Genomic DNA, 25823 nt, shown 5'->3' on the forward strand with positions numbered 1-25823 from the left:
ACAAGCATGTTTTTGTAATTTTTAGACTATTTACGAAGTACTTGCAGACGAAGGAAAAAACGGCATATTTTCTGCTTTCAACATAAGCTTTATACTCAGCAACTTCTGAAGCAACAATGACATAAGTACAGAAATCGCCCATAAGTCTCCCACGAATACAAGTGAAAACTTACATTTCAATGATCTTTATGAATGGCTTTCGTCACGATATCGACTCTCACTCGTCTTTTATATGATTCGCATTACGCATCTCTTATGAAGCGTCACATTATGGTTACACAGTTTTGCAGAACCAATTGGCTTGGTTGACCATGTGGCCATGACCTTGTTTACCAGCAGTATTTATCAGTAGTAAGTAATACTGCTGTTTTGCCTTTATAGTATTTTTGTACTAGCTTTATGGTAAATTACCCTAGACTGATGTTAGTTACACAAACTCATCATCAGGGATGAACAGCGCGCAAAGTAGTGTAGAGTAGTTAATCAATCTGTCTATGAAGACACGGGCTTCTTCAAACAAAGTTTGAGGAAGGTTCGTAGCGGTGAACTACGGCCTGACTATGCCCCTGGCATTGGTGACGTCAATGACCAATATTGACCACTCACAGCCAGGTAGACCGCATCCTCGTCGCAATAGAAAATGTAACTGGTGCACGACAATAGCTACTTTTAACCGCATACAAACTACATCCCCATCATATAGTAGCAGTATAATAATAGTTACTGGTGGTAGGACGTCTTGTCAATTCGCACGAGAAGGTCCACCATCCTGCCTATTTCTGCCATGTAATGCGTTTCAGTTTGAAGGGTGGGACAGCCGATTTACTGTTAAAACTGTGATCTTAGAACTCATATCTCAAGGAAGGTAGCGGCATTTACGTTTTAGATGTCTATGGGCTCCGATAACCACTTAAAATCAGATGAGCCGTGAGCTCGTTCACACAACTAAGCACTAAAACAAAAAATACAAAATTTAGAAGAGAATAGAATAGTCCTCTACTAAATTCTTCCTTCCTAATTATTTCAACCCCCTAGTATGTCAATTACTGCTTCAGGTATTAACAATTGCCCCAGCAAAACTGCCTCAAGACATTCCTTATTGTGCAAATCATCTGAGACAAATTATTTGTGAAGAAACTTTTTTATTTCTTTAAACAGACTGAAGAATTTATGACCTACCTGCTTTTTAAATGGTAAAAGAATCCTTTGACCTCACCTTAAGACATGAGGTCAACTCTTAATGAAATCAACCTCAAAACAGAATCAGCTGCAATACAGAATCAAAAAACGCCACTGCGAAAAAGAACTATTTTTTTTTTGTTTTTGTCACGAATTTTTCGAATTGATTTAAAGAATTAAGAATTAACTACGAACTGCATATTTTTAGTATTTATTTGTATTAATGTTATTATGTAAGTCTATCTTATATTGTATTTATGTTTCACATGTGTATATAAGTATATATTTTTATGTAAGTTTATTAAGATATAGCATCGTCCATGCTAGTTTGCTTATTCCTCTCCCTGCAAGGTTGCTTTGAAGGCCGCCAATTTATGTCACCGTCTATTATTTGGTTGATATGCTTACTCTGAACATGTGGTGTCAAATAAAGAGTTATATTATTATTACGAACTATAACCACCAGATTCTTATGGAACAACCTGCTCGAAAATACCTAATCAAATAACTTTAGTAACAGATAATAAACGATTCGTAGATCGTCTGAGTCCTGAATAAGTTTAATAAAACCTTTGCCAGAACTTGTAAGAACTTTTACAAGTTCATAAAGAGTTACGTCATGATATTTTATGTAAGCTCCAAGACGATATTACTTGGAATTAGCTTAGAAGTAGATAGACTTGTTCCATAATGCTGTCTAATCATTTTGAAAGTTATACTTGTGATAATTTTGATAACCTCTTTAGATATGTATTATGTTTTATTATTTTATTTAGTGAATTATGAATTTAAGCACATGTGTTGGGTGATAAATCAGTTCACTATATGTCTCTTTTATACAACCCACACTTAGCAATCATTTTTTTTAAAAGGAGATCAAATACTCCAGGAATGTTTTTATTGCTTAGGTGGGTGGCACGGCCCACCTGGTGTTAAGTGGTAACCGAAGCTCAGACATCTACAGCGTAAATACCGCCATCTACCTTGAGATATGAGTTCTAAGGTCTCAGTTTAACGTAGTATGGATAAGGAAGCAGTGAAAGTTGTTAAGGCTTTTACTTTATTTATAAGATCACTATAGCAATGATCCTAATATCAAGTTTAAGGACTAAAACTTTCTAATATATAATAGCATAGTGTCTATTTTACAAAACCATTAAACTCGCGTGACACAACTGATAAAATTGAGAAAGATTAGCATCGTCGATGTCACGGAGCTTTTTCATGCCTCATTGGAATATTTATGTTTATTTTAGGTTAAGCTCAGTATTTAAACTAGCAGACAAGTTTATCCTCGCGTTGTCTGAACGATTCGCAGAACGATACACTTACCAGACAGTTCACCAGTTGAAACTTCCATACCACCATCCTAATACGTGCGTTTTAGCTCAACAAATCAAGCTCCCCTCAGTCTTATGCCCTACCTTTTTTTTAATTGCCCTTGTATGCCTATACGAGCATACGGTCCACCTGATGGTGAGTGGTTATCGTCGCCCATGGACTTCAGCAATGCCAGGGGCAGAGCCAAGCCGCTGCCTACCACTAAAATACGATTTCCGATATTTCATCGCGAATGGCGTCTTCGGAGCAGATGTGTCCTATAGGATCTAATAACCACTTCACACTGTTAAGAGACGCTATTGACCTCAAAACTAATACGGCCTTATTCACGAAAAGCAATTCCTTCTACAAACACCAGTAAATCTTTGATCCAATAGATTAATGCGTAATAAATTACCGCATGACAAACAGACAGCCAAATGAAGATACGAACGATTCTCAACTATTCAAGTGGCGATCATCACAGCAGCGGCCTCGTTGCAAAAATACGCTAACGCAAAACACAGCTTTCTAAAATTTAATTATTCATAAGGCAGTAGAAGTAAAAACGTGCTTATTTTCATTTATTTTATTTATGTTATGTCACCTGTGAAATGATTGATAAGTCTTGAATCGGTATTAAAAATTCAAGGAGACATTTACATTTAATTAATTGATTTATATTAATTTGTTTGAATTCTTTTTTTTTCTCATTCATTGAATATGTGAAACGATTCATGGCAAGCACTAAAAATTCCAAATTTTTCTTAATTCTTGTTTTATACGTATTTTAATTTTTTTATAATAAAATGTTTTAATTTTCATAATAAAATGTAAATGTCATACGTTTTTCCTTGGCTGTATTTTTTAGGTAACGTGAAATATCTTCACGAGTGCTAAAGATAAACAGTCTGGTTTTAACTTTGTTAGTAAATACGTCTTACCACTATGCGATGGTAATGCCATCGTTTCCCAGTTTAAATTAATATGAAATATCACTTCGTCTGTAATGTTACGAAACAAAATATATAGATGCAGAAAGTAATCACAGATGTTGAATAAATTTCAAAAGTCTCGACTCGAATACGATTAAGAAACCAAATGAGCTCCGTGGCGAGTCACGTAAAACTTATAATTCACATACAGTCATAATATTTTAAGGAGAAGCATTGAGCTGTTGGCGCCCTGATATTACCTACGTCTATTATTGTGTTTGCTTTAATGAATGGTCGGACAATACCCTGTAGATTCGCGATAGTTTTAACGATGTTTTATGGAGGATTGTATTATTAATTCTTTTGAAAACAGTTCGTATTGTGTTTCTGAAATAAAAATTACATACTCAAATTCGTCTAATCGACCAGTAATCGCGGAATCTCGTTGTGTACAGTTTGAATATTTTCTTAAATTACCTACGTATAACATAATTTAAGGAGAAATATGGCAATTCCAAAAATTTCGATTATTTTTAATTTTTACTATACATACAAACAACACTTCAAATTGCACATCATTTTGATAGTAGAGTTGGTATTGCCGGTAGGTTTTTAATATTATTGAATCACTCATTTCTCGGATCGAGAATGGAAATCTACATGTTGTAATAACTTCTATATTTTTTATTAAATATTTAAATAGCACCTGCAAAAAAGCACCAAAAAACAACTCTAATGAATACGAACGGGAAATTATTCTCAAGTTTCTCGTCAATAAACGTAAAATTTAAAAAGATAAAAAGACATATTGATACCTGTACACAGCACACCTGTAAAAGCACATGAAGAAAAAATCAAAAACACAAATGCAAACAAACAGACGGATGGATGCCTTAGTTGTTAGTTTCAAATAAAATCAAACGCAAAAAAAAAACAATCAAAATGAACGTACCTTTAACAGTCTTCTATCTTCTCTCTTCTAAATCCCAATCACTTCACCACTTCAAGTTGCAAGATTGGCCAATCTTAATTCTATATTATTTATAAATCGATGCAAAAAGAAAGGCTGCCTCTTTACCGAAGACCCCGGAATAATTATTTGCATGTTTATGATCTTAATTTTCGACGTCCGTGCGTTGAAACTAATTACTTGACAGGGTTACGCCTTTTTGCATCGACAGCGTTAAGAACTATAACCTGACCACGTCTGAGTGTACCTTGGGAAAGCGAAGGTCGCATTTCAACGCGGTCGGGTTGTTTATCACTAAACAAAACACTATCGGAAACAAAGTATCTTAAAGGACCGATTGCGGGTAATATAAAAAAAAAACTGACTTTGTTTTTTAAGAACAGATATTAAGTTTCTGAATTGAAATTTTGGGAGTATGAAATGTAGGGTCCGTGTTGATGACGGCCGATATTAAAGCATGACAGAAACCCATCGAATTCGAACACATTACTTCAGGCCTTTAAGCAATGTGCCGAAAGCCGATAGGATAGTGGAATGCCTTAAAATGGGGCCCCGTGACCGTCATCCCTAATCACATTAGTCGCTCAGTTGCCTCAACAGAAGTACCAAATTGCAATGCTAATTTGTAATAGACTTAAAATTGTGATAAATTTGAACTTCTGCTGTCGGCAATGGACGCCATGCATATTCATTGTCCCAAGTTCCGATAGTGCGGAGAGGTAGGTAGACAAGAAAACCTGATGGAGTTTTTTAACATTTTATTTTTTTTATATTCTCAGCGCCGCTCTTTTAGCGACGCCGTACAAACACGTTTAATATAAATTATTCGAAACGATAAAATAGGTTTTATTAAAAAAATAGAATGTAGATTAAATCTTTCAAAAAAAATAATTAAATAGTAATAATATACATAATATATAGAACTTGTACAACATTTGCATCTAGTATTAAAATTATTATTGTATATTTATTTATTTTGTACATATTTACAAAATGTATTTTACAATAACAATGATCTAGCGTCTTTAGGTATTTTTTTCTATCACATTGCTTCGTTTTCACTTTCGTTGTTGGAAGTACACATTTAAACAAAATCAATTTTAGTGACGTTCTCTGTACTGACAATACGTTATTATAATGACGTACTCACAACCATTTATTTAGTCAACTAAGATCGAGTGACGTTAAACACTAAATTGAAAAAAAAGTTAACAGTATAGGCGTGTAAAAATTTGACACAAAAATATTTATGTACTAACTTTTGTTCTACTATTTGTTTTAAAGACCCTTAACTTCTACGTCACTTGTACGTAATTATAATTAAATTTATCTGTGTGCACAGATTAATTGTAAGAACAAGTTCATGATATCAACATTCAGTGTTCTAAGGGAAAATGTCCATATGTACATCACACGAATTTCAAAATTAAGCATTAAATGAAGGATTTTGTTTTGCAACATACCAATTTAAATCCCAAAGGAGAGCTTCATGAAGCATTTCAATAGAGCTTTTTATATTATTAATTGTATTTTAATTAGAAAGAGAGCAACATTTGAGACAAATTTATAAAGTAGAGTTACATTTTTTTTTGAAGCAGAGCGCTTTAAGTACATACAGTTATTTTCCCTTGGAGTAAGTACTTGCGTGTACCTTCGCTACGGACAGGCTTACGAGCGGGCATACCCAATTATTACATGTCACACATATTTCAAAAGTTTCGTATGAGAAGCGAAAAACTCAATTTTGTTCTGCAAACACATGATGTATCACGCACGCCCTTTGTTTGTCGGTTTGTAAATCTATATATATAAAAATGAATTGCTGTTCGTTAGTCTCGCTAAAACTCGAGAACGGCAGGACCGATTCGGCTAATTTTGGTCTCGAATTGTTTGTGGAAGTCCAGAGAAGGTTTGAAAGGTAGATAAATATGAAATTGCTCGGAATTAAATAAAAATAACAATTTTGTTTTTCCTTTTTTTGTTTGTTTTAAGTTTATTTTATACAAAATTTTAGGTCTTTTATTTATCGACTGAGGCACTACGATGTCTGCCGGGTCAGCTAGTTGTGAATAAATTTACAAAGATTGTGCGATGATTATAAGCTTGTCTGTAGGGAGAGTTCGAATTTCAATAGCCGGTATCATATTTCGTAATAAATCTGCTAATATTATACACGTTTGTTTTTTATATATTTTAAAGATAATCGAACAGAAATTCACAATGTGGCGATCACGCATGACTCATGACTTTCTAAAACAAACATCCATAAAATCATCATTAATTAAGACAAAAAAAATGTTTTACGACAAAAAAAAAATGAGATTCTAAATAAAACAATAAATAAATATTAACGTTTCTTTTTTTTTTCAAAAAAAAATAAGCTTACGAGTTCGTTGACCGTTTAATAAGTACTTAATAATACTGAAATTTTGTCACTTCCTTCGATTATTAATACGCACACGTAATATACGTAATCACTTGGGTTTTCTTAAGGCACTTTATAAGACACTTAGTGAATTCAAGACACATTGTATTGGCTTCAAAATTTATTAATCATTTTATTATTTAAAAAATTAAATGATATTCACAATCATTAATTAACTGTAACATATGACATAATCACGTGAATTTTGACGCTTCTAAGCACCTTTCTTAATATAGCAGCCGAATAAATGCTTCAAAAGCCCCATACCGCCACATTACTATATAAAAGTATTCCAGAAAAACAAAAGAAACCAAAACTATGAAAAATTTAAAAGTAAAAAAGATTATCGGCTTCGGCCTTATAAAATAAGAATATCATCAAGCGCTATCTTTAAAAAAAAAACATCAAAATCTGCTGACCCAAAAAAATTTGAGTAGCACACATATTAAAAAAATGCAGTAGAATTGATAACCTCCTGCTATTTTTTTTAAAGTCGGCCAATTCGTCATTATGTTATACGTACGCTATTATTTTGTTATACATCGATTAACATTTAACATATTATTTTCTTTGTTTTTGTTATTATTATATAATTACAAATAGGGAGATCCAATTTTACTAGTATACAATATCTTTAAATTTAATAATCTTTCTTGCGACAGTATTAAAAACTAGTAAAATTGAACTAGTGAGCCGACTAACATTCAATAGCTCATTTTGAGAGAGAGAGAATAAAAAAACGTGGTCGCCATCGTCAATGACAGCGCCACAGTGCAATGAAGTATCAGTCGGTTTAATTTTTTTTAAATAAAACAACCGTTCAAACGACATGCCTTAAAACTAATGTTGATTGACCACAAACATACATAATTAAGCGCACACTCGGAATGTTATGTTTCTCATACAGGTATCAATAACGGAACTCATATCAATATCTACAACTAATTTACGAAGTGTGAACTTGCACTGAAAACAGTGATGCCAACATTCGAAAGAAAAAAACCTCTTTTTTTTTTTTGTAACATTCAAATTCACACTTTATATCCTAAGCGGTAAATAATTTATTTTTATTTATAGAGATCACGTACAAATGAATGAAACCGTGGTCACCGCGGCAGCACCAACATAGCACCAGTGGAAAATGTGAAACTTAAATAAAAACCTATTAGAATCGATGTGTTCTAAAATCGTTGTAGCTTACGAACTAATTAGAGGATGGCACTCGATTAATGGCCTGAGAATTATATGAGTAAAATGCATAAGAGTATCAACCTTTAGGCTGTTAAGTACATGATGTCCGGACGTGTTCTAAACATAGGCTTCTAAAAATCGAACAATATCCAATTCTGCCAACACAAAATAAAACACGGGAATGTAATTCAACGCAGCTCTGCGCTTAGATACGTAATAGCCAATAACTAAAAATTTACTTTCATTAACAGATAAATGCGGCCACAATTCGCTAATGTTTTCTCGTTGTGAATTTTAACACAGTTCGCGGGAAACGTATGCCGGTTTAACTAAAACCAATTTACATACCCTGCGTGTGTGTACTTGGCGGTTTTATTATGATGCGCCACACGTTCTTGGTGTTTTGGTGAATCGAGTCACGTTTGTTTTTCTCGTACGCTATGCATCATTCCGGTTTTGATCTCTATCGATTAATTATGACGGCTCTAATGACTCCTGTCGTTTGACTCTTGAGGATCGAGATCGGGTTCGGGCAGTAATGAAACGAATTAGCAAAAGTCTTCAATTAAAACATTTAAAGCGTGCTTAATCTAGTATAATATCAATATTACTGATCTTTCTCATTTAGGCCTGTACTGTGTTGTTCTAAGACGAGGGAGCGTCCTTTGACAAGTGTATATACACGTAGCGACTACAAAACGTCTTTAGCCGATATTATAACAAAAATAAATAATAGTTAAAAAAAAAACTAACTAAATACGCTTACATAGAAAATTGACCTAAAAAACAATTTTTAATAAATTTGAATTAAAAATTGTGTAAGAAAAGATGGATTTTATTGTAAAAAAGCGTTTGATTTTCTATAAAAGCGTATTTTGTTAGTTTTTTTAAACTATTATTTATTTTTCATTTTTTAGTTGAATTACAATTTTTTCAATATTTTTTTTAAATGTTGGATTGTCATCGGTCCTTAATAAGTATACCAAATTTCGAGTTAATCCGACGTTTTGAAGGGGGTCAAAATCATGTTCAAAGATTCCGTTACAAGTATACATACTAACACTGAAGATAATAAAAGCGTATTAATAAAAAGATTTTCACAACCGTTGTTCCGCGTGACACGAATATTATTTTCGATGCCGGTATTGAGCCATAACATTGCGAAAGTGGCGGATAATTTTATCATAACAACCACCTACGGAGGTGATGTCACGTGCAAAATTATATTATGAACGAAGTCTTCTGGTTCCGTCCGTGTGTATCCGGCCAGTGTGGTTTGAGCGTTTTTCAAAGGAGCCGGAGCCGCTACTGCTCGACTAAATTATACCAACTCTCTCGGAAAGAAGAATGAATGATTTGTCGAGAAATGCTTCCCTAGATCATAGAAGCTTATGGGCCTCGGCTATGGGCCTCAACAACGAGGTGTGTAACGCGAGGGAGGGGGGGGGGGTATTTTGATGTAGTTAGCTTCCAAACATTCTTTAAGTTTAGAATCAAAAATTGTGTACCTATTAAGTAAAAATTTTATGTTTGCACAAACGAAACCGGGTTGAGTTGGTTGTTTAAATTAATATAAAAACGTGATTTAAAAGTTTGTAACAGATAACAATTTTGCTTACACGAGAACAGTAATTTTAAAAGTGAGCAGCGCGTGGGTGTCTCCGTGGGCGGGCGGAAGTGCGAGCCTCGAGGCTCTCCTTGTCTAACACTAAGGAACGAGCACAGGTGCGAAAAAGACGGTTTGCCTCAAACGCAATGTCACAGGCCTCGGCAACACTGTCAAGGCCCCTCATTTTATTGCCACTTTCGGTTTGTGATGCAACCGATCAGATCTGCTAGCTTTCATTCAAGAATATGAGTTTTATTAGCGAAACAAAGCCTTTCTCTGTTAGCTGATATCGGCAGATGAAAACACCGTATGGTTACAGCCTTCGTCGCTCTTATCGACGTTGATAATAAGTCAATAGGGTTCGCAAGTTTCAAACTATTCGATTCTGGAAATCGATTCGATTTTAGTCCCTATTTTAGTGTAGACAGTTTTACTTGTGGTAGGACCTCGTGTCAGTCCGCGCGGGTGGGTACCACCACCCTGCCTATTTCTGCCGTGAAGCAGTAACGGTTCGGTTTGAAGGGTGGAACAGCCGTACTTGAGACCTTAACTTATATCTCAAGGTGAGTGGCGCATTTACGTTGTAGATGTCTATGAGCTCCAGTAACCACTTAACACCAGGTGGGCTGTGAGCTCGTCCACCCATCTAAGCAAGTTTTTTTTTATTGTGGCTAAAATAACTCCATTCAATTTTTTTTTATTCTCAATATTAATAAAAGTCGTTTAGTGTTTACGACACGACAGCAACTTGTGTGCAGATAAATGATATTAAGTTGAATTCTAACGACGATGTTAAACAAGCTAAGTTGTGTAGCCGCTCGATATTTGTATGATTTTTTGTATTGAATGAAACAAAAAAGAAAAACGGAATATTTTATTATTTTTAGCTCTGCGCAACGCACCGTTGACTCACGCGACTTAATCACTCATTCAACTCGCGTTTCAGTGTTATAATCAGTTTCGATACAATGATACTACGGCGAAACGAGAGCAATCCACGCAATAAAATCATTTTTATTTTATTAAGACTATAAGTGAACGATTGGTCAGTTAAAGTGACATTTTAGTGTATTGGCCAGCATGAGAGTTCGAGAAATATTTCAAAACAAATATTTTCTTATAATGCCAACTTAAGCATAAATTTCGGGAAAACTGACAATTTTGTACTCATGCGTACTATGAGATGGGCTGCTATAACTGTCATACCCATTACTGCCACGAAACAATCGTCAGTTCTGGAATTAAAAGTGAAAGCTGTTGACGTTGTTGAGGTCCATGAGCGACAGCAATCAGGTAAGGCTCTAAACTGTAAGCTGAGTTTTTAAGGTAAACTTATTTTATTAATTTCTAGCATGACTTAGGTTCGCCTAGAAATTGACGGCGTTACGGCACAGACAAAATACATGGATCCAATAAATAAATCCATGACGGTCATCATAATGTCTAAAACGCATGTCGCCGAAGTTAATGTGGTTGCTCTCAGTTCGCTGCCGCGGATCAAGTCATAAACGTAAGCGATTTTGTATTAAACGATGTATTTTGATCTGATAAAAAACCACCAAGAAATATATGTAGAAATAGAATAAATAAATATTCGAACGCTTTTTTTTTATAAAATCACCATGCGCGCATATACGGTCTCGCTACACTACATTACATGAACAATTGTTACAAAACAATAAATGTTTTTTTTTACATATTTCTTTACAAGATGGAGAAACAAGACACGGATTCTTTCAAAACAAAATCTTTGCTATCATTTTTAGAAACGATTTAAAAAAATATTTGAGTACACTTCTAGGGTTAAATAACAAGGCATACTTTCTCCAGTCTATATTCTTTCTTGAATGTCTTGGATTGTGCATTAGTTAAAAAAGACATTATGTGTCGTAAAATTAACAGCTAACAAACTGCAGTCTTCAAAGCTTTATCTTACGTACTTGCTAATTCGTTTGGTAAATCTTTCTTTTGTTTATCTACAATGCGTCCCTAAGCAAAGCAAAAATCTAGACCTCGGAACACTCGAAGGCGAACCCGTCTCCAGCCCGTGATTCAAAACCGGGGGTTCCATTAAATAAGGATAATTTTATAAATTATGTCATAAGAATGAAAATCAGCTTTGGAATTATGTATATTAATATACTTTTTCTCATTATATCTTTCCGCTCATAACTAAAACCAAACTACAAATAAACGCAACGCAATATATCGTTCCAACTTAACGATCCAATCGACAGAGAAACGAAGTATCTTAGGATTCCGAAGAATTAATCTAAAACAGTCCACTTAACCTTACTCTTAATTGGTTTTCTTACGCGATTATTGTCTTCATTGATCCGATCTTTATCGTTATTAGCACAGCCTGGCCCACTGCCGGACATAACCTCACCCAAATACAAAGTTATTGATTAAAAAAAACATGTGATAAGACCGTGTATAGTCGAAATCCACTGGCAAATAACTCTCAATTATGTACCATTTAATGTTACGTAACGTTACACGTTTACATAAAATCAGTTAATTTAATGACAAATTTATAAATATTCAAGCTCCGGTTGCGCAGTTAAGCTGAATCATCCTCTGCGAGCTTTAAGCGCACGTTTAAGCGCCAACTTCCAACATTACCCTAACGTAAATGACATCGAATTGTCAATAACAGAGCAGCGCTGATTTCTGGATGCCACAGCGTGATTTTGTTTCCTAGAATAAGCTGCTGCTAGTTACATAATATGGGATGACATGATTTATTATGCTAATAACACAAATCTTTGAGATGCATCAAAAATAAATTTCCTCTGTTAAATTCTTTTTTTTTTTTAAATTTGGACCACTCACATCTCGTACGTTTTTTTATTTTTGTAAGTTTTTAGTGAATTGTATTTTCATGACCGCAATACATTACCAATATTTGCCTTGAAATGTATGAGCACGATCACTTCAATTATTATTTTTTGCGTAATTACGAGTTACAGCGCCGTTTAAAATCCCTTTAGTTACAGATTCCGGTTCAACTACTTTCGTAAAGATATAATTTGATACAGTTTGGAAAGGCACATTCTCCTGAAGAACCTGTCCATTGATGGCAGTTCCTTGGGCGAAAGTCGGAAATTAATTGGAATATTTTTTTTTAAAAAGATTGACTGATATCGAACGCACAGGAAATGTTGCGGTGATAGGTCTTTTAGTCAAATTACGTTTATGCCACTAGGCAACTGATTGTTTCCGTTATCGATTTTCTTCCGGTAGTTATCAAATTGGCAACTAACGAGGATAATTACTGTTCCAAATTTACCTGTTAATTCGTCTTCTAAATTTAAACTGCAATTATTTTTACATTTAACGATACTATTCGCATCGAAATCGTCAGCAGTCATCGTGTCGGTTCGTCAAAGTTCTCTGATTATGTATTGGCTATACCTAATAATACTGATACACTAAACGATTAATTGAATACTTTTTTTTTTCACTGGTGGTAGGAACCTCTTGTGAGTCCGCACGGGTAGGTACCACCACCCTGCCTATTTCTACCGTAAAGCAGTAATACGTTTCGGTTTCAAGGGTGGGGCAGTCACTGTAACTATACACGAGACCTTAGAACTTATATCTCAAGGTGGATGGCGCATTTACTTTGAAGATGTCTATGGGCTCCAGTAACCACTTAACACCAGGTAGACTGTGAGCTCGTCCACCTATCTAAGCAATAAAAAAAATTGTATTTTAACATTTCCGATTTAAATTAATGAGCGTAGAATATACTGATCCCGTATAAATCGTATAGTGATGATAGTGCTCGCACGCGTCGTTAGATTAACACAGCCGCGCTCTAAGCTCGCGCATTCTACGACAGGCGCCCGACTCGGAAGGACGTCGCCCACGCACCGCTCCAATCCAATGAGCCAATAACTACAATTATATCACCGTTTATGTAGGTGGCCTTATAAGGTTAATGTTCACTAAATTTCCCACGTAGCCGACGAGAGCGGAACTAATCGCCGGCACGTACTCGCGATTAGCATTCGAAAATGTTTTTGTTTTTTAAGATCCCCGATCTGTCAATGGAAGAGGTATGATGGATCGACGTATGCACAAAAGGATTTGTTTTCAGAGCAAAACTACCTTTTGAGTTAGCGGCGCACGCGTGTTGAATACATTATGAGACGCACAGTTATCGGGCCGGAGAAGTCTCCGCTTACAATGTAAAAGCTGATCCAATTCTCTCTTTGAAATCTAACTAATGCCGTCTCTAGACCCCTCACATTACAGCTCCGTACTGTCTTCGTTATTCCTAACAAACTATGTCAAAGACGAAATTCATTAGCATATAAGAGATGACAATGAGACTGCATTGTTCTAAAGAACGTTTCGATTTGAAGCTACGAAATCGTTAAGGCTCTTAAAGTGATACAAATTGACGTTATCAATAAACACGTGAACGAAAATGACAATAGTAAGCAAATAAACGTTCTGTCTACACACGGTCCCGGTCGATTCCCACGTAGCTGTCACAGGCCCAGTATGCGGGCAGCATATCTGCGCATCTACACCACTCCGCTGGACAATCATCCTAACAAAGCCTCACCGACTCCGCTCGGCCCAATCATTTCCCACGCGGTAACGGTCGAACGCGACCGGGACGCTAGTTTGAATTTATGGACACGGAACTAAAGTCGCAAACGCTGTTCAATACCCGCACTCTCCCGTTGTTAGTGAAGATGTAACGTTACGAGCCGGAGATGTAACGAAAACAAAACGACGCCGCAAAGAGACAACGGTGCCTTCGAATCGGCGTACAGATCGCGACACAAAAGCATGACCGATAAGTTTCTTTCAATAACACAAGAAAACATTGTTTGAACAATTATTGTAAAAATACAGTGTCATGTTGAATGGAGAGTCAGGACTTAGAACCGATGCGAAAACTGTGACTCATCCCGTCCGAGATGATGTGAAGATTTCACATTCTGGTACGTTTTTGTGAGCTCCACCAATCAAACAGATTGATGGTTTTGATTACGATAAAATATGTAATATGTTCGCTCCCTCAAACGAGTTCGGGGGCTTACCGTTATTTCACTCGAATAGTTCGCGAGCCGGACATGTGACCAACATTATCTCCACAAAAATACGTCACAGCGCTCCACACAAATCACTCCCGACGTTTATAATTTCGCTATAATTTTTTGCGCTGTTTACGATTGCTCAAGATTTACGTTTAGCGGTCTCTAGTAAACACGGCATTCAAATAAACGTAACGATTGATCAGATGAAGTGTAACACAATATGTGAAGCGGACGATATGTGACGCGGCCGGCTCGCAGTTTACGCTATTCTCGGAGCGAGACTAATTTTAACCATGTGCGTCTCACAGTTTAGTTTTAGGAAGTAGGCCGACACGATTTCTTTGAATTAATCAATTCCACGCTACACATCCGTTACATCATACGATCCTAGTACCAAACAGATTATATTTTAAAGGAAGCTTTAGTTTAAAAAAAAAAATAACGCCGCCGGAATATATAAAGCGAATAGCGAACACGAACGAAACTTAATTGGATATAGATAAAATCAAACATGACGTAATATGCCAATCAAAGGACACGCTGCAGATGTGCGCGGATGGAGCGACTTGAAATGTAATCACGGTTCCAATTATCGAAACGACACAAACGCAAAGTCGGATGATACAATCCGAACTAAATCTATAATGGATGAGGCGCGTCCCGCGTCAGTCCGGCAAACGGGAGCGAATAAACAGAGATGCATGCATAACTAAACAAGGCATTGCTCTATCCAGTAAGTTTAAAAAAGGGCGAAATTTTATCGAACTGTATTATGAGGACGCGGACGATGTCGGCGAGGATAAATTTCAATTAGGGCAATCAGGATGGTCAGTCGCGGAAGTATCCCGAGATGGACCCGCAGATAGTGTGCTGTACCGGCCGTGGCGCGCATACGAATGGACGAGGCCAGCGCATACAAAAGGGGACCTCCGCCGCAAATCATTAGAATTGCGGTAAGTGAGATGCGAGTGGAATTGTGAGATCCGATGCCAAACCGAGATAATGACGGTCGCTTCAAATTACTTGTCTTCAAGTATAACGATGTTTACACGTGAGTTACTGGCTTTAGATGAGCCTCAGATGTGGCACAACGAGCCATCGCAATTTAGGTGCATTTCCTAGTACTTAACACTTTGTAATTGCGCTGTCAGATGTCGTTTATGAAGCCATCTATCACAGCGGCCAAGAACCGATGCCCGAATCGATTGAATGTGTCAAAACGTTAGCCGTCGCTGAATGACGTACGATGTAAACGTCAGAGCGTAATTTCCGCTGAAGATTTGTGAGGGGCGGCACCGATGCATCTCCGCGAGCCAATTTGTAAGCGCGGACATGAACCGGCAACGTAACGAAACTCCTAAACAAAAATATAAGCGACGAGAAGGCACCCGGTGAAATATCTCAGTTGCTGACACGCCGACAGTCCGAGAGGCCGAGTCGGACTTTACATTCGCCGACGTAACGAGGGGAGCCGCCATCTCGGCCATTGTATTTATGCCTCAAACGCAATTTATTTATTCGCCAAACATTACGGAGACACAAAATCTTGTCCATAAATACATGTGAAAGCACATATCAAGTATCGGAATGCAAACGGCGGAGCTCGTGCCTGAATTATGCAACAGTGCGGCGCGGTCGCAGGCCTGCCGTAACAGAGCGCGGAGTGGACGCAACTCCTAAAATAATATACGTCGGGAAAATCCGCGGCCGCCGCTACAAATAACCCTTCTTCCGAAATTTCACTCGGCCAAACGCGTCTTTCGGGGAACGCCGTCTCAGCGATTAACCAGCTTATCCGTTCTCGAAATTATACCCCAAAAGGAGATTGTTGCGACTGTCGCTCTGCAGAGATTTTACTGAATTAAGGCCAGCCTATATTGTTCCAACTCTTCATTTATATCCCGGTGGGGATGTTCAGCGAATATTGATCTTGTGTCAAACGAGCGAAGGCCCATCGATCTCTCGCCCGTGTGGTCCGCCGGCGTGCTGTTAATTACAGGGCAGAACCGATCATTTAACGGGAATTGAACAAACATTAAGTTAATTTTAAAATATCGAATTGGCGGCGCGTACTTTCCGAAAATATTAAATTAATGCTCACTCTCGGAACGTTGGGGAAAAAAAGCTATTAAAAATATGTTTTCTTAGTACGGACAACGATTGGTACGATGCGATTTTACAAAACAAACGCTTACAAAACATAAAGGCGTCGCATTAAAACAATAGATAGAGAACGGCGTTCATTAAGAACGAATCATAGAACCAAGCCAGTGTCGGGATCTCGTAATCCTAGAACCACACGCGGCGATGATTACAACGCACCTATTAGTCAAATTAGCTTTATTGTTGGCTCCGTGTTTCTCAAGACGACCAATCGGCTTACAGACAGACAATTATGCGGTCACATTAGCCGCGCACAATACGATGAGTCAACAGAAATTGCGTCTCAGACGTTTATCAAAACAATAGTATTGATAAGTTAATAAAGCTAGGTGCGAGACGAATGAACGAGCGATTAAGGAACGGGGTTGGGAGCAGGCGCACGCGACTCGCTAGCTCCGCGCGCGGAATACGTTATCGGAGCGTGACTCACAGCGCCTAGTGGAAAGCCGCCCCGAACCCACCTTGTCAGACAACATCTAAAAACGACAACAATTTACGACTCGCGGCGACCACTTCTATGGCGGCGGCAATTGTTTTTTGACGAGACGCCATGCGTGTTTCGGAACAGCAGCAATCCATGTCGGAATTTGACACAAAACGAATGCGAGTATACGAGAGCTCTGCGTCGTGTTACGAAACTTGCGCCATCTCGATCAGGAGATTCGGTCCTCGAGAAGGTACTGACCTAGTTCCACATTTACACCGCTATTTCGTGCACAAAAGCATCTGCATCCCGCGGCGCTGTGTTGTACCAAACGTTACGCTAATACGGATTGCGTCTCACGGAAAAGAAACGGCATACTAAGACATTACGCGATGAGAATATGTAAAGCAATTATATTTATGTAAACGGCTCGACAGCGATGACAGGTGAAACCTTTTTCTAGAGCGTATGAAAAATGCCGCATTTGAATATTAAGACACAAACGTGATACCGTAACGTCCGACGGGCGGCGCGTTCACGAAAACATGCACAACGAATAGTAACACGAGATATCGATCTTAAAGAGCGGTCATCGCGGACTGACTTTATCTCGGGGAATCGTAATTACTGCGTGAATATTTCAATCGAATCGAGTTATCGACGAAACGCGAACAAAGAGCGCTGATAAAGTCGGGACCTGTTATCGTGTGTCATGCACAGATCGGTGTGAACTACCCACGTGTCTTCGATTGATTCAAAAGGGAATTGAATTTCGTCGTTTTATAATCGAAGATGTTTAATCGATATCGGTCGAGGGCGAAGACGCGGTGGGCGCCGGATGCCTTCGAAACTAAAACGATATGCAAATTAGGAACGAGAACTAATCGTCGGGTGCACGCGGCGCGACAGCAGTGAACCGACTACCGGGCACAAATCGATGAATAAATAGTGCTCAATTAGAGACGCGAACAGTCTTCACAGTTGTTATTGATGAATCGGAATCGAGCATCCGAATGAATCGATTCGTCGCCGAGCCGTATTTGGTCTTGTTGTAGATCAACACTAATGTTCATTGATTAACAATTCTCGCGAATGAGACGACAGGCCTTCGATAGGCTAGTGTTACGACGTAAGGCCTACGATGTGATATATGAATCAATCGGATTGCGGTATCGAGACGAGAAAGCTCCCGTCGTTACACACATCGATTTTCTCTATAACATGATTGCGCACGTCGAGTTTGACAGGAGAATTTATAATGATCGCTCCGGTACCTCCGAAAGTAATTTTCAATTAAGTTTCTTGATAATCCGTATGACGAGGGGCTTAGAACCCGGAGCGACAACAGACTCCCTTGTTAATTGGAAACTGTATCTGGTTAAATTTAACACCCGATGCGCCCCGACTGCGTTAAATATTCGATGTGTATTTTCTGAATTGATTGACGGCTTTTTCATTATCCTAGATCCAGATGCTAATAGAACAGTGATTGCTAGAAACTTCCTACGATTTGTAGTAATCAATATTATTAGAATACGTTCGACTGCTGCGGACGGTGTTTTTGTACGAAGCCAGAATGAAAGGCCGATTCATTGATCATAATGAATCAATAGTAAAGCTAGGAGCCGCTCCTACTTCCGAAGCGTCGCTCCGACAAATAAACCGGTCTGCGGCGTTAATTATAAACCGATTTAAATCTGATTATTTTGCTACCGATCACCGCTCTATCGGTTTCGACATCTCCTCCACCGAGATCATCAATTTCATTGATACGATTTCGGTGAGATGATTAATTTAATCGACGAGATCCAACACGCTGCACGCTTCGTTTGGCCGGAACGAACGGTATTTTGGATAGACGTAAAATCGATTCGTCTACATCGTTAAATAAATTTTTAAGACTAATAATTACGGCCGAGCGATGGACGGAAGCGCACCTTTAACATATTATCATTGATTTTAACATCCGAACCTGTTATTTATTAGGAGCGATCAAGATTCGTCAATCAACTCTGCGATTGACCGTGCGTGTCGTATTACCGTCAACGCCGCGAAAAAACTCATCAAAAAATATTACTTTCGATTCGACATCCTTTCACTCGGAACCCTCAAGAGTCATAAGTTCGATTTAAACATTAATATATCTATTTATTTACAAAAAAAATATATTAACAAACTATTTCATCGTTTGTATATTAAATCTTTTGCTTATCTAAATAAAAGCTACCCTAGAACGTGACTATTTGGAAACAGTCGTTAACTCCCGTGCGGAGTCTCAAAGATTTACTCTAAGTGCCATCCGAACTACCGCTGAGGATGATGCGACATGTGGGGGTGAGATAAATGAGCGTGAGAATAGGGCTGCCCCAGCGAGCTGAGGGGCAGCGGTGACGGACAGGGTGGGTGCTGATGGTACTGCTGCAGCGGCGACGGGGCCAGCCCTGGATGGTGCTCTATAGGGTACTGCGCGGTGCCCGCGTATGCCAATTGCCTCACCTTCATATCCTCGTCTACAACGTTATACGTGAGCTCGGTCTCCTCGAAGCCGGTAGCCGCCATGCGCTGTTCGCTGGTAGTGGGCGGGTCTGGTGAGTTAAGGCACGTCTGGATCAGCCTTTTCCCAGAATCGGACGTGATCATGGGCTGAAGTTTCCGCGTCGCGAACGTATACACGTGGCCGGTCTCCGACGCGACCAGCAACATCACTTGTGTCCCCGTCAAAGTGGATAGCTCGTATGCCTGAAAAAAAAAACATTAACATTTAGACATTGTTGACTTTTAAAAAGCCCGTTGTTAAAACGTAGCTTTTTTTTTTGGGAGCATTCGTTATATTAAACTGCCTGTGAAAGTGAACTTTCAACATTTACAAATGAGACATTATGTCGCTGCGTATTTCACGATTTACGTCATATATCACCCGTTTTCTAGCGCAAGATTTAGATATGTTTTAAAAGACCGTTCACAGAAATACTTTTATTACTCGTTATCTCTGATTCGCATCGCGGTGGATGGACACTGTCGCAACTTCAAAGAGGCGCAGTTTTACGTTACAATATCCAGGGTGTTGCCCTGCGACCTCTCACCTCTCCCACGCCGCTAATTCGTATGTAAACCTCGATACGCATAGGTTTCGGGAGCGACATCACTCTCTCACGGCACTCTTTGTGTGTGCACAACGAATTATCACACCCACCGGCGCCCTACCGGTGACACCCACACCCATTCTAACCAACTTATATTTACCGTCAACACATTTCAATTTAGATCTCAATGCTTTAAAATTAAGAGCCACATGACAATTTATTGATGAAATAACAATACGGCGCGGGCAATCGTCAAAGTCGACGCTGCCTTGCATAATGTTCGTCGTTTAATTCGACGTTAACGACATTGTGGGCCTTAGTGCGTAGGCAATAGAGGTCTTTGCGAAGGACTGCGCAACTTTTTATATGTAAATCGGGTTTGTATAAGTATTAATTTGCCTTTCGATTGCGTAATGTAGGTCTCCAGCACAATTCACCTACCCGATCAGATAAAAGATAAGGCTCAGGCTTTATGTAGAATTAAGCGTTCGTTACTGTACAAATTGATTTGTACAATAAAGACAAGACGAGATTACAATTGAATTATTGGCGAGGTCATTACTGTGATGAAACTGATTCGATACCAAGATGAGAGTTGATTAATTGTGGGACAACACAGTTTGGTACCATAATCTTAAGAACTTTTGACACTTAAAACCCATTAAGTTAAAGATAAGATGATCTGTCCTAATGAAATTTGACTAATCTCAGAGAAGTGCATCATCAATCCACAACACCAAGCCATAAAATATGAAGAGTGCAAACGAAAAGAAATCTGAAGCTAAAACCATTTGCGAATCTTTTTTAAGTTCACTAAAACTACTGACTACCAATGTGGGTAATAATGTCTGGTAATACTATAAAACGCAATATCATATATACCGCTTCAGACATACGCCAACAGTTAGATATTATTGAAGTGTAGACGAACAGGACTCTCAATAGACAATGATCGAGATCGAGTCGATCCACATTAGGTGGAACCGCGCGGTCACAGGTCGCCAGAGGTGTGAAGCATTCAATCAAAACCGACTTTAGATTGAAGGTTTATCGTTAAAACTGATAAAATCTGTAAACAGCCAATTAAATGCAGTCTCTCTGGAGAGTTACATTTCGTATTTATCTATTAGATATCGACCAGCGATAACCACAACGATACAATAGTAAGTTAATATAGTCAAAACATAAAAAACATATATTTGTGTATACTTATCATCTTTAAGTAAAGCTTTAATTTAGTATTCGGATTTACCGTCTGAAAACTAAAAGCTCAATTTTATTGATCATTTGTTAGTCGGCCAACGAACTTCGTTTCCAAGGGTAGAGTTCTCACAACTGTTTAAAGTTGATCCCTCAACGCCATCCAACCAAAGTATCTGGAACCACTGCTATCATTTGCTACTGATGGAATGAACTCTCTTCGATGTTGTTTTAAAGCTACATATGTTGACGAAAAGAATATAAAAAACGGTCAAGCTTATACGGTAAATTCACTTAATACCATAACCACCATAAAATCACTTACAGTTAATTAGACTATCTTTTAATCTGAGTTTAATAGGTATATAGAATACCTCGTCACAAGGTCATGAGCCAATCCCAAAAAATGATGAACGACGTGTACCACCACATACTCCTACATAAAGATCGAATATGTACGAATTATTGCTAAATTGGACAGTTACAAATTTAAAATTAATGAGCTGCATTAACCAATGATTAATGGAAATTCCTTTAAAAATATACGTACTGACGTTAATCACGAAGATCTCGCTCGCGTAATGATGCACAAAGGTTCACTTACAAAAAAGCTCGATGCCGACGGGGCTTTCATAACCCGGAGAATAAAAAGCTCATTAAATTGAACTTTGATACAATCGAAGTTAAAGGTTAAATGGAAGACGACATATTTTGAATGAAACGAAAAAAAACTAAAAGAGAAAATCGATATTTTCGGTCGACTTTTAAAATCTTCAGACCCACGCGGTTTTGATTTTGTTGCTTTTATCTGGTTTATGTTAAGATAGTTCTCATGGATATTATTTTCTTCGAAATTAAAGCTATGACCAAATACAATGTTTAATTAGATAGAGTATATCCGTATTTTATAAGTATTTATCCAAATATTTCTCCGTTGAAATGTTTTTTTTTTTTGGAAATATTAGAGTACAAATGCTGCCAAAGGATTTTAGGTGACTACATGGCCGCTTCGAGATACTCCTAATAATTCTACATCATTGGTCCGTAATAACCATGGAGCCATTGTCGACATGAAAGAAAAATTTAAAACCCACTGGCGTTGCTTAATGCCGTTGGAGCTACAGTGGTAAGAGAAGTAGTTGCCGCAAGCAACCGCTACATCCAGGATTAGTATCCTGGCTTATTTTTTTCAACCCTAACCCTTCCCAGTAATTCCACAACCAACCTGCCCAATTAGTACAATTGGGTAGGACGGTTGTGGTCGGGCCATGACAAATACGTTATGGTTTAAAGAATAAATTGAATTTTAATTCAAGGCAATCTCGTCACATACCTCATTCGACCAGATTCACTCAGCACAGCCTATGGCTTCCAGTAAACTCAGTAGACAGTGAGATCATTTGCCAGCTTACCTCAGTAACAAGATATCTGACAAGACTAATTAGTTTACCAGAGGAATGTACTTTATTTCACTTAGACATCATGTTACGATATTATGCACTGATCAGTTAAAACGTTCAAATTCGGAAGATAAAATCGCATAGGTGCACGAAAAAGCTCAAGACCCAATTAGAGTTAAACTATTGCTAAAGGCCATGGACCACACAATAAAACATATTGCTTCACGATGTTAATTTCCAACCCGGGATTACATTTTTCCTGCGAGCTCGCACCACCAGTAATAATTTAATCAACTCATTCCCTTGTCATATCTTCTTACACCTTAACATCAGTAAATATAATGTAAACAAGACCTAAGCTTATCACGAGAACATAGTTAACTGTGTATTTGAAGATCAATCGATAGTTCAACTTGAAATATGATTAGACGATGCTGGCAATTGGTTAACCTTAGGCAGTACAACTGACCCGATCAGGGCTGGCCCGGAAGGTCTATTTTAAAAACTTCAACAACAAAACTTGAATTTTTTTTTGTTGCCGTATAGGCAGACGAATATACAGCCTACCTGATGGTGAGTGGTTACCGTCGCTCATGGATGTCAGCAATACCAGGGGCCGGGCCGAGCCGCTGCCTAACGTTTAATACTCTCCACAAGCCTCGTTTGAAGAAGGACATGTCATAGCACTCGGGAATGCTTAAGACTTTTCCATCTCAAACCAAGCTACCATTTCATCGTCATTTTTTTATGGCAACGCAGACTACGACCTCATGCCTTATTTCACTCTCCCGACCTCATGTCCTTAACGACAGCATTTACAATCTCCTTTCTCTAAACTACATTTACCGCGTCACAAACTCACAGACACACACACGTGTACTTGAAAAGCTAACTCACACATTAATCACACATCAACCTCGTTATTAACAAATTAATCTTTACATACACTAATTACATTCGATCTAATCCCTTGATGCCGCACGTCCGATAGGTTTCAGAATCCAAAACCGGTACATGAAATTTTTTAATAAAATGATTGACAGATCATCCAGCGTGTGATGATGTGATGATTGCAAAAACCCTCAATAAGTGTCCTTAATTCAATCAGAAAGTTAATTTAGAAGTTGTGGCAGTATTTCTTAACGACTTGATGTAAGCAATGTAAGAAAACGAAACAGTAAATTCAATAAAGAAGGAATTTTCTCCAAAAAGTAGTTTAAGTGATCATTGTGAACGTAGTTTAAGTGAACCTTTCAATCTTGAATTGCCGCTTTCCTTTTCGCCTTCGTTTTGATTTGACCGTTATCACATCCGAAGTATTCGATGCTCAAACTACTTTGTGCCAAAATACGTATCCTATACGGTTTTAGACGTGCTCTTTCATCATGAAGACCTTAAGAACACCTTCATTTAGTTTTATTTTATAACGACAGTCAAAATAAAAGTACAAAAAACGAGAAACATCGTAGTTTGCGAAATTTAAATTTAAATAAATCGGATTCGACAGAGACGAAAGATTTAAAAGATGTTTATGACGTTACACAAGACGGGGCGACCGCAGAAAGGCGGGTCGTATTGCATTACAACTCTCAAGAAGACAGCCGAATCACAACAAAATGACCACAACACAGAGACGTGAACTTAAACGGTAATCAATTTTTTTTTTATGCTTAGATGGGCGGACGAGCACACAGCCTACCTGGTGTTAAATGATTACTGGAGCCCATAGACATATACGAGATAAATGCGCCACCCACCTTGAGATATAAGTTCTAAGGTCTCAGTACAGTTACAACGGCTGCCCCACGCTTCAAACCGAAACGCATAATTGCTTCACGGCAGAAGCAGGCAGGGCGGTGGTACCTACCCGTGCGGACTCACAAGAGGTCCTACCACCAGTAATTTTACCAATTTATTTATTTATCTTTATTTATAATAATTTATTTATTTATTTACCAATAAATTTACCAATAATAAAATTGCCAATATACTAACTACAGCAACATGCGAGGGACTCATTAAAGAGGTCATAGGCAACTGCATCATACGATTCACAATCTGCTATGTATGTACATACATTAATAAGTACAATTGTAGACAAATATAAACTACTTCGAAAGTCGTCAACAAAACTTAAATCTAAAATCGCACTAGAACCCATTTCATTTCAATTTACGGAACAAATAATTTATCTTCGGAAAAATAAATCTCTAGGCAGAAGTTAGACGGAACTTTTCCAATAAAATCTAATTTCGAGAAGCACTGGATCCCCGTTTCGTTCGCGTCTGGTCCAATATATTTTAATGTTTACTTTAGTGGCTTTCTAGCTGAAGAAAGAATGAAGTCGTAAGTAACTGTTGGAGTACACACTATCCTGTTAGCGGCAGGAAGGAGGTATTGGTGTGGGAACTTTGGGGTGGCAGCGTTAATGAGGATGCTGAGAAAATAAGTTACGAAACTGGACAAGTATGGAGTTAGTAACATTCGTTTTTTTTAACGTCTTTAAATTGTATGAAGTATGATGTGATTTTGAATTTATGGCTGTTTGTAGAGCAAACAAAAAACAAAAAACAGGTTATGGATTTAGTAAAACCGTTCTGTTAAAAAAATGTTAATATCAATTTGTGTGAATTGTAATTTTGTTTTTGTAATTTTTATTACATTATTCTGATGAATGGCTGCCAAAGTTGAATGACCGGCAGCCCTGCGTGATTTTCCGGTGCTAGCCTAGCTAAGCTGAGCCAGACTTCGTTTTGTAGTTGAGGCGATGAAAACGGCACTTTTTGCCGAGATCAGATACACAATCCGATAGCGCGGCAACTAATAGCTCTATAAACAAGATAATCGCCTAGTTAGCCGGGAAG

The 25823-nt window shown here is 37.9% G+C and overlaps 1 protein-coding gene across 1 annotated transcript in view; it reads right to left on the reverse strand.

Moving 5' to 3' along the window:
• Positions 1-25823, reverse strand: part of bs (serum response factor blistered) — a 286399-nt gene that overhangs the window by 239200 nt on the left and 21376 nt on the right. Inside the window, exon 2 of the mRNA XM_089737212.1 lies at positions 19773-20015. Within this exon, the coding sequence (XP_089593338.1) occupies positions 19773-20015 (243 nt within the window). The remainder of the gene's footprint in view (positions 1-19772; positions 20016-25823) is intronic.

This window comes from Bombyx mandarina, chromosome 23 (genome assembly GCF_030267445.1).
Source record: "Bombyx mandarina strain Sakado chromosome 23, ASM3026744v2".
Classification (NCBI taxonomy): Eukaryota; Metazoa; Arthropoda; class Insecta; order Lepidoptera; family Bombycidae; genus Bombyx; species Bombyx mandarina.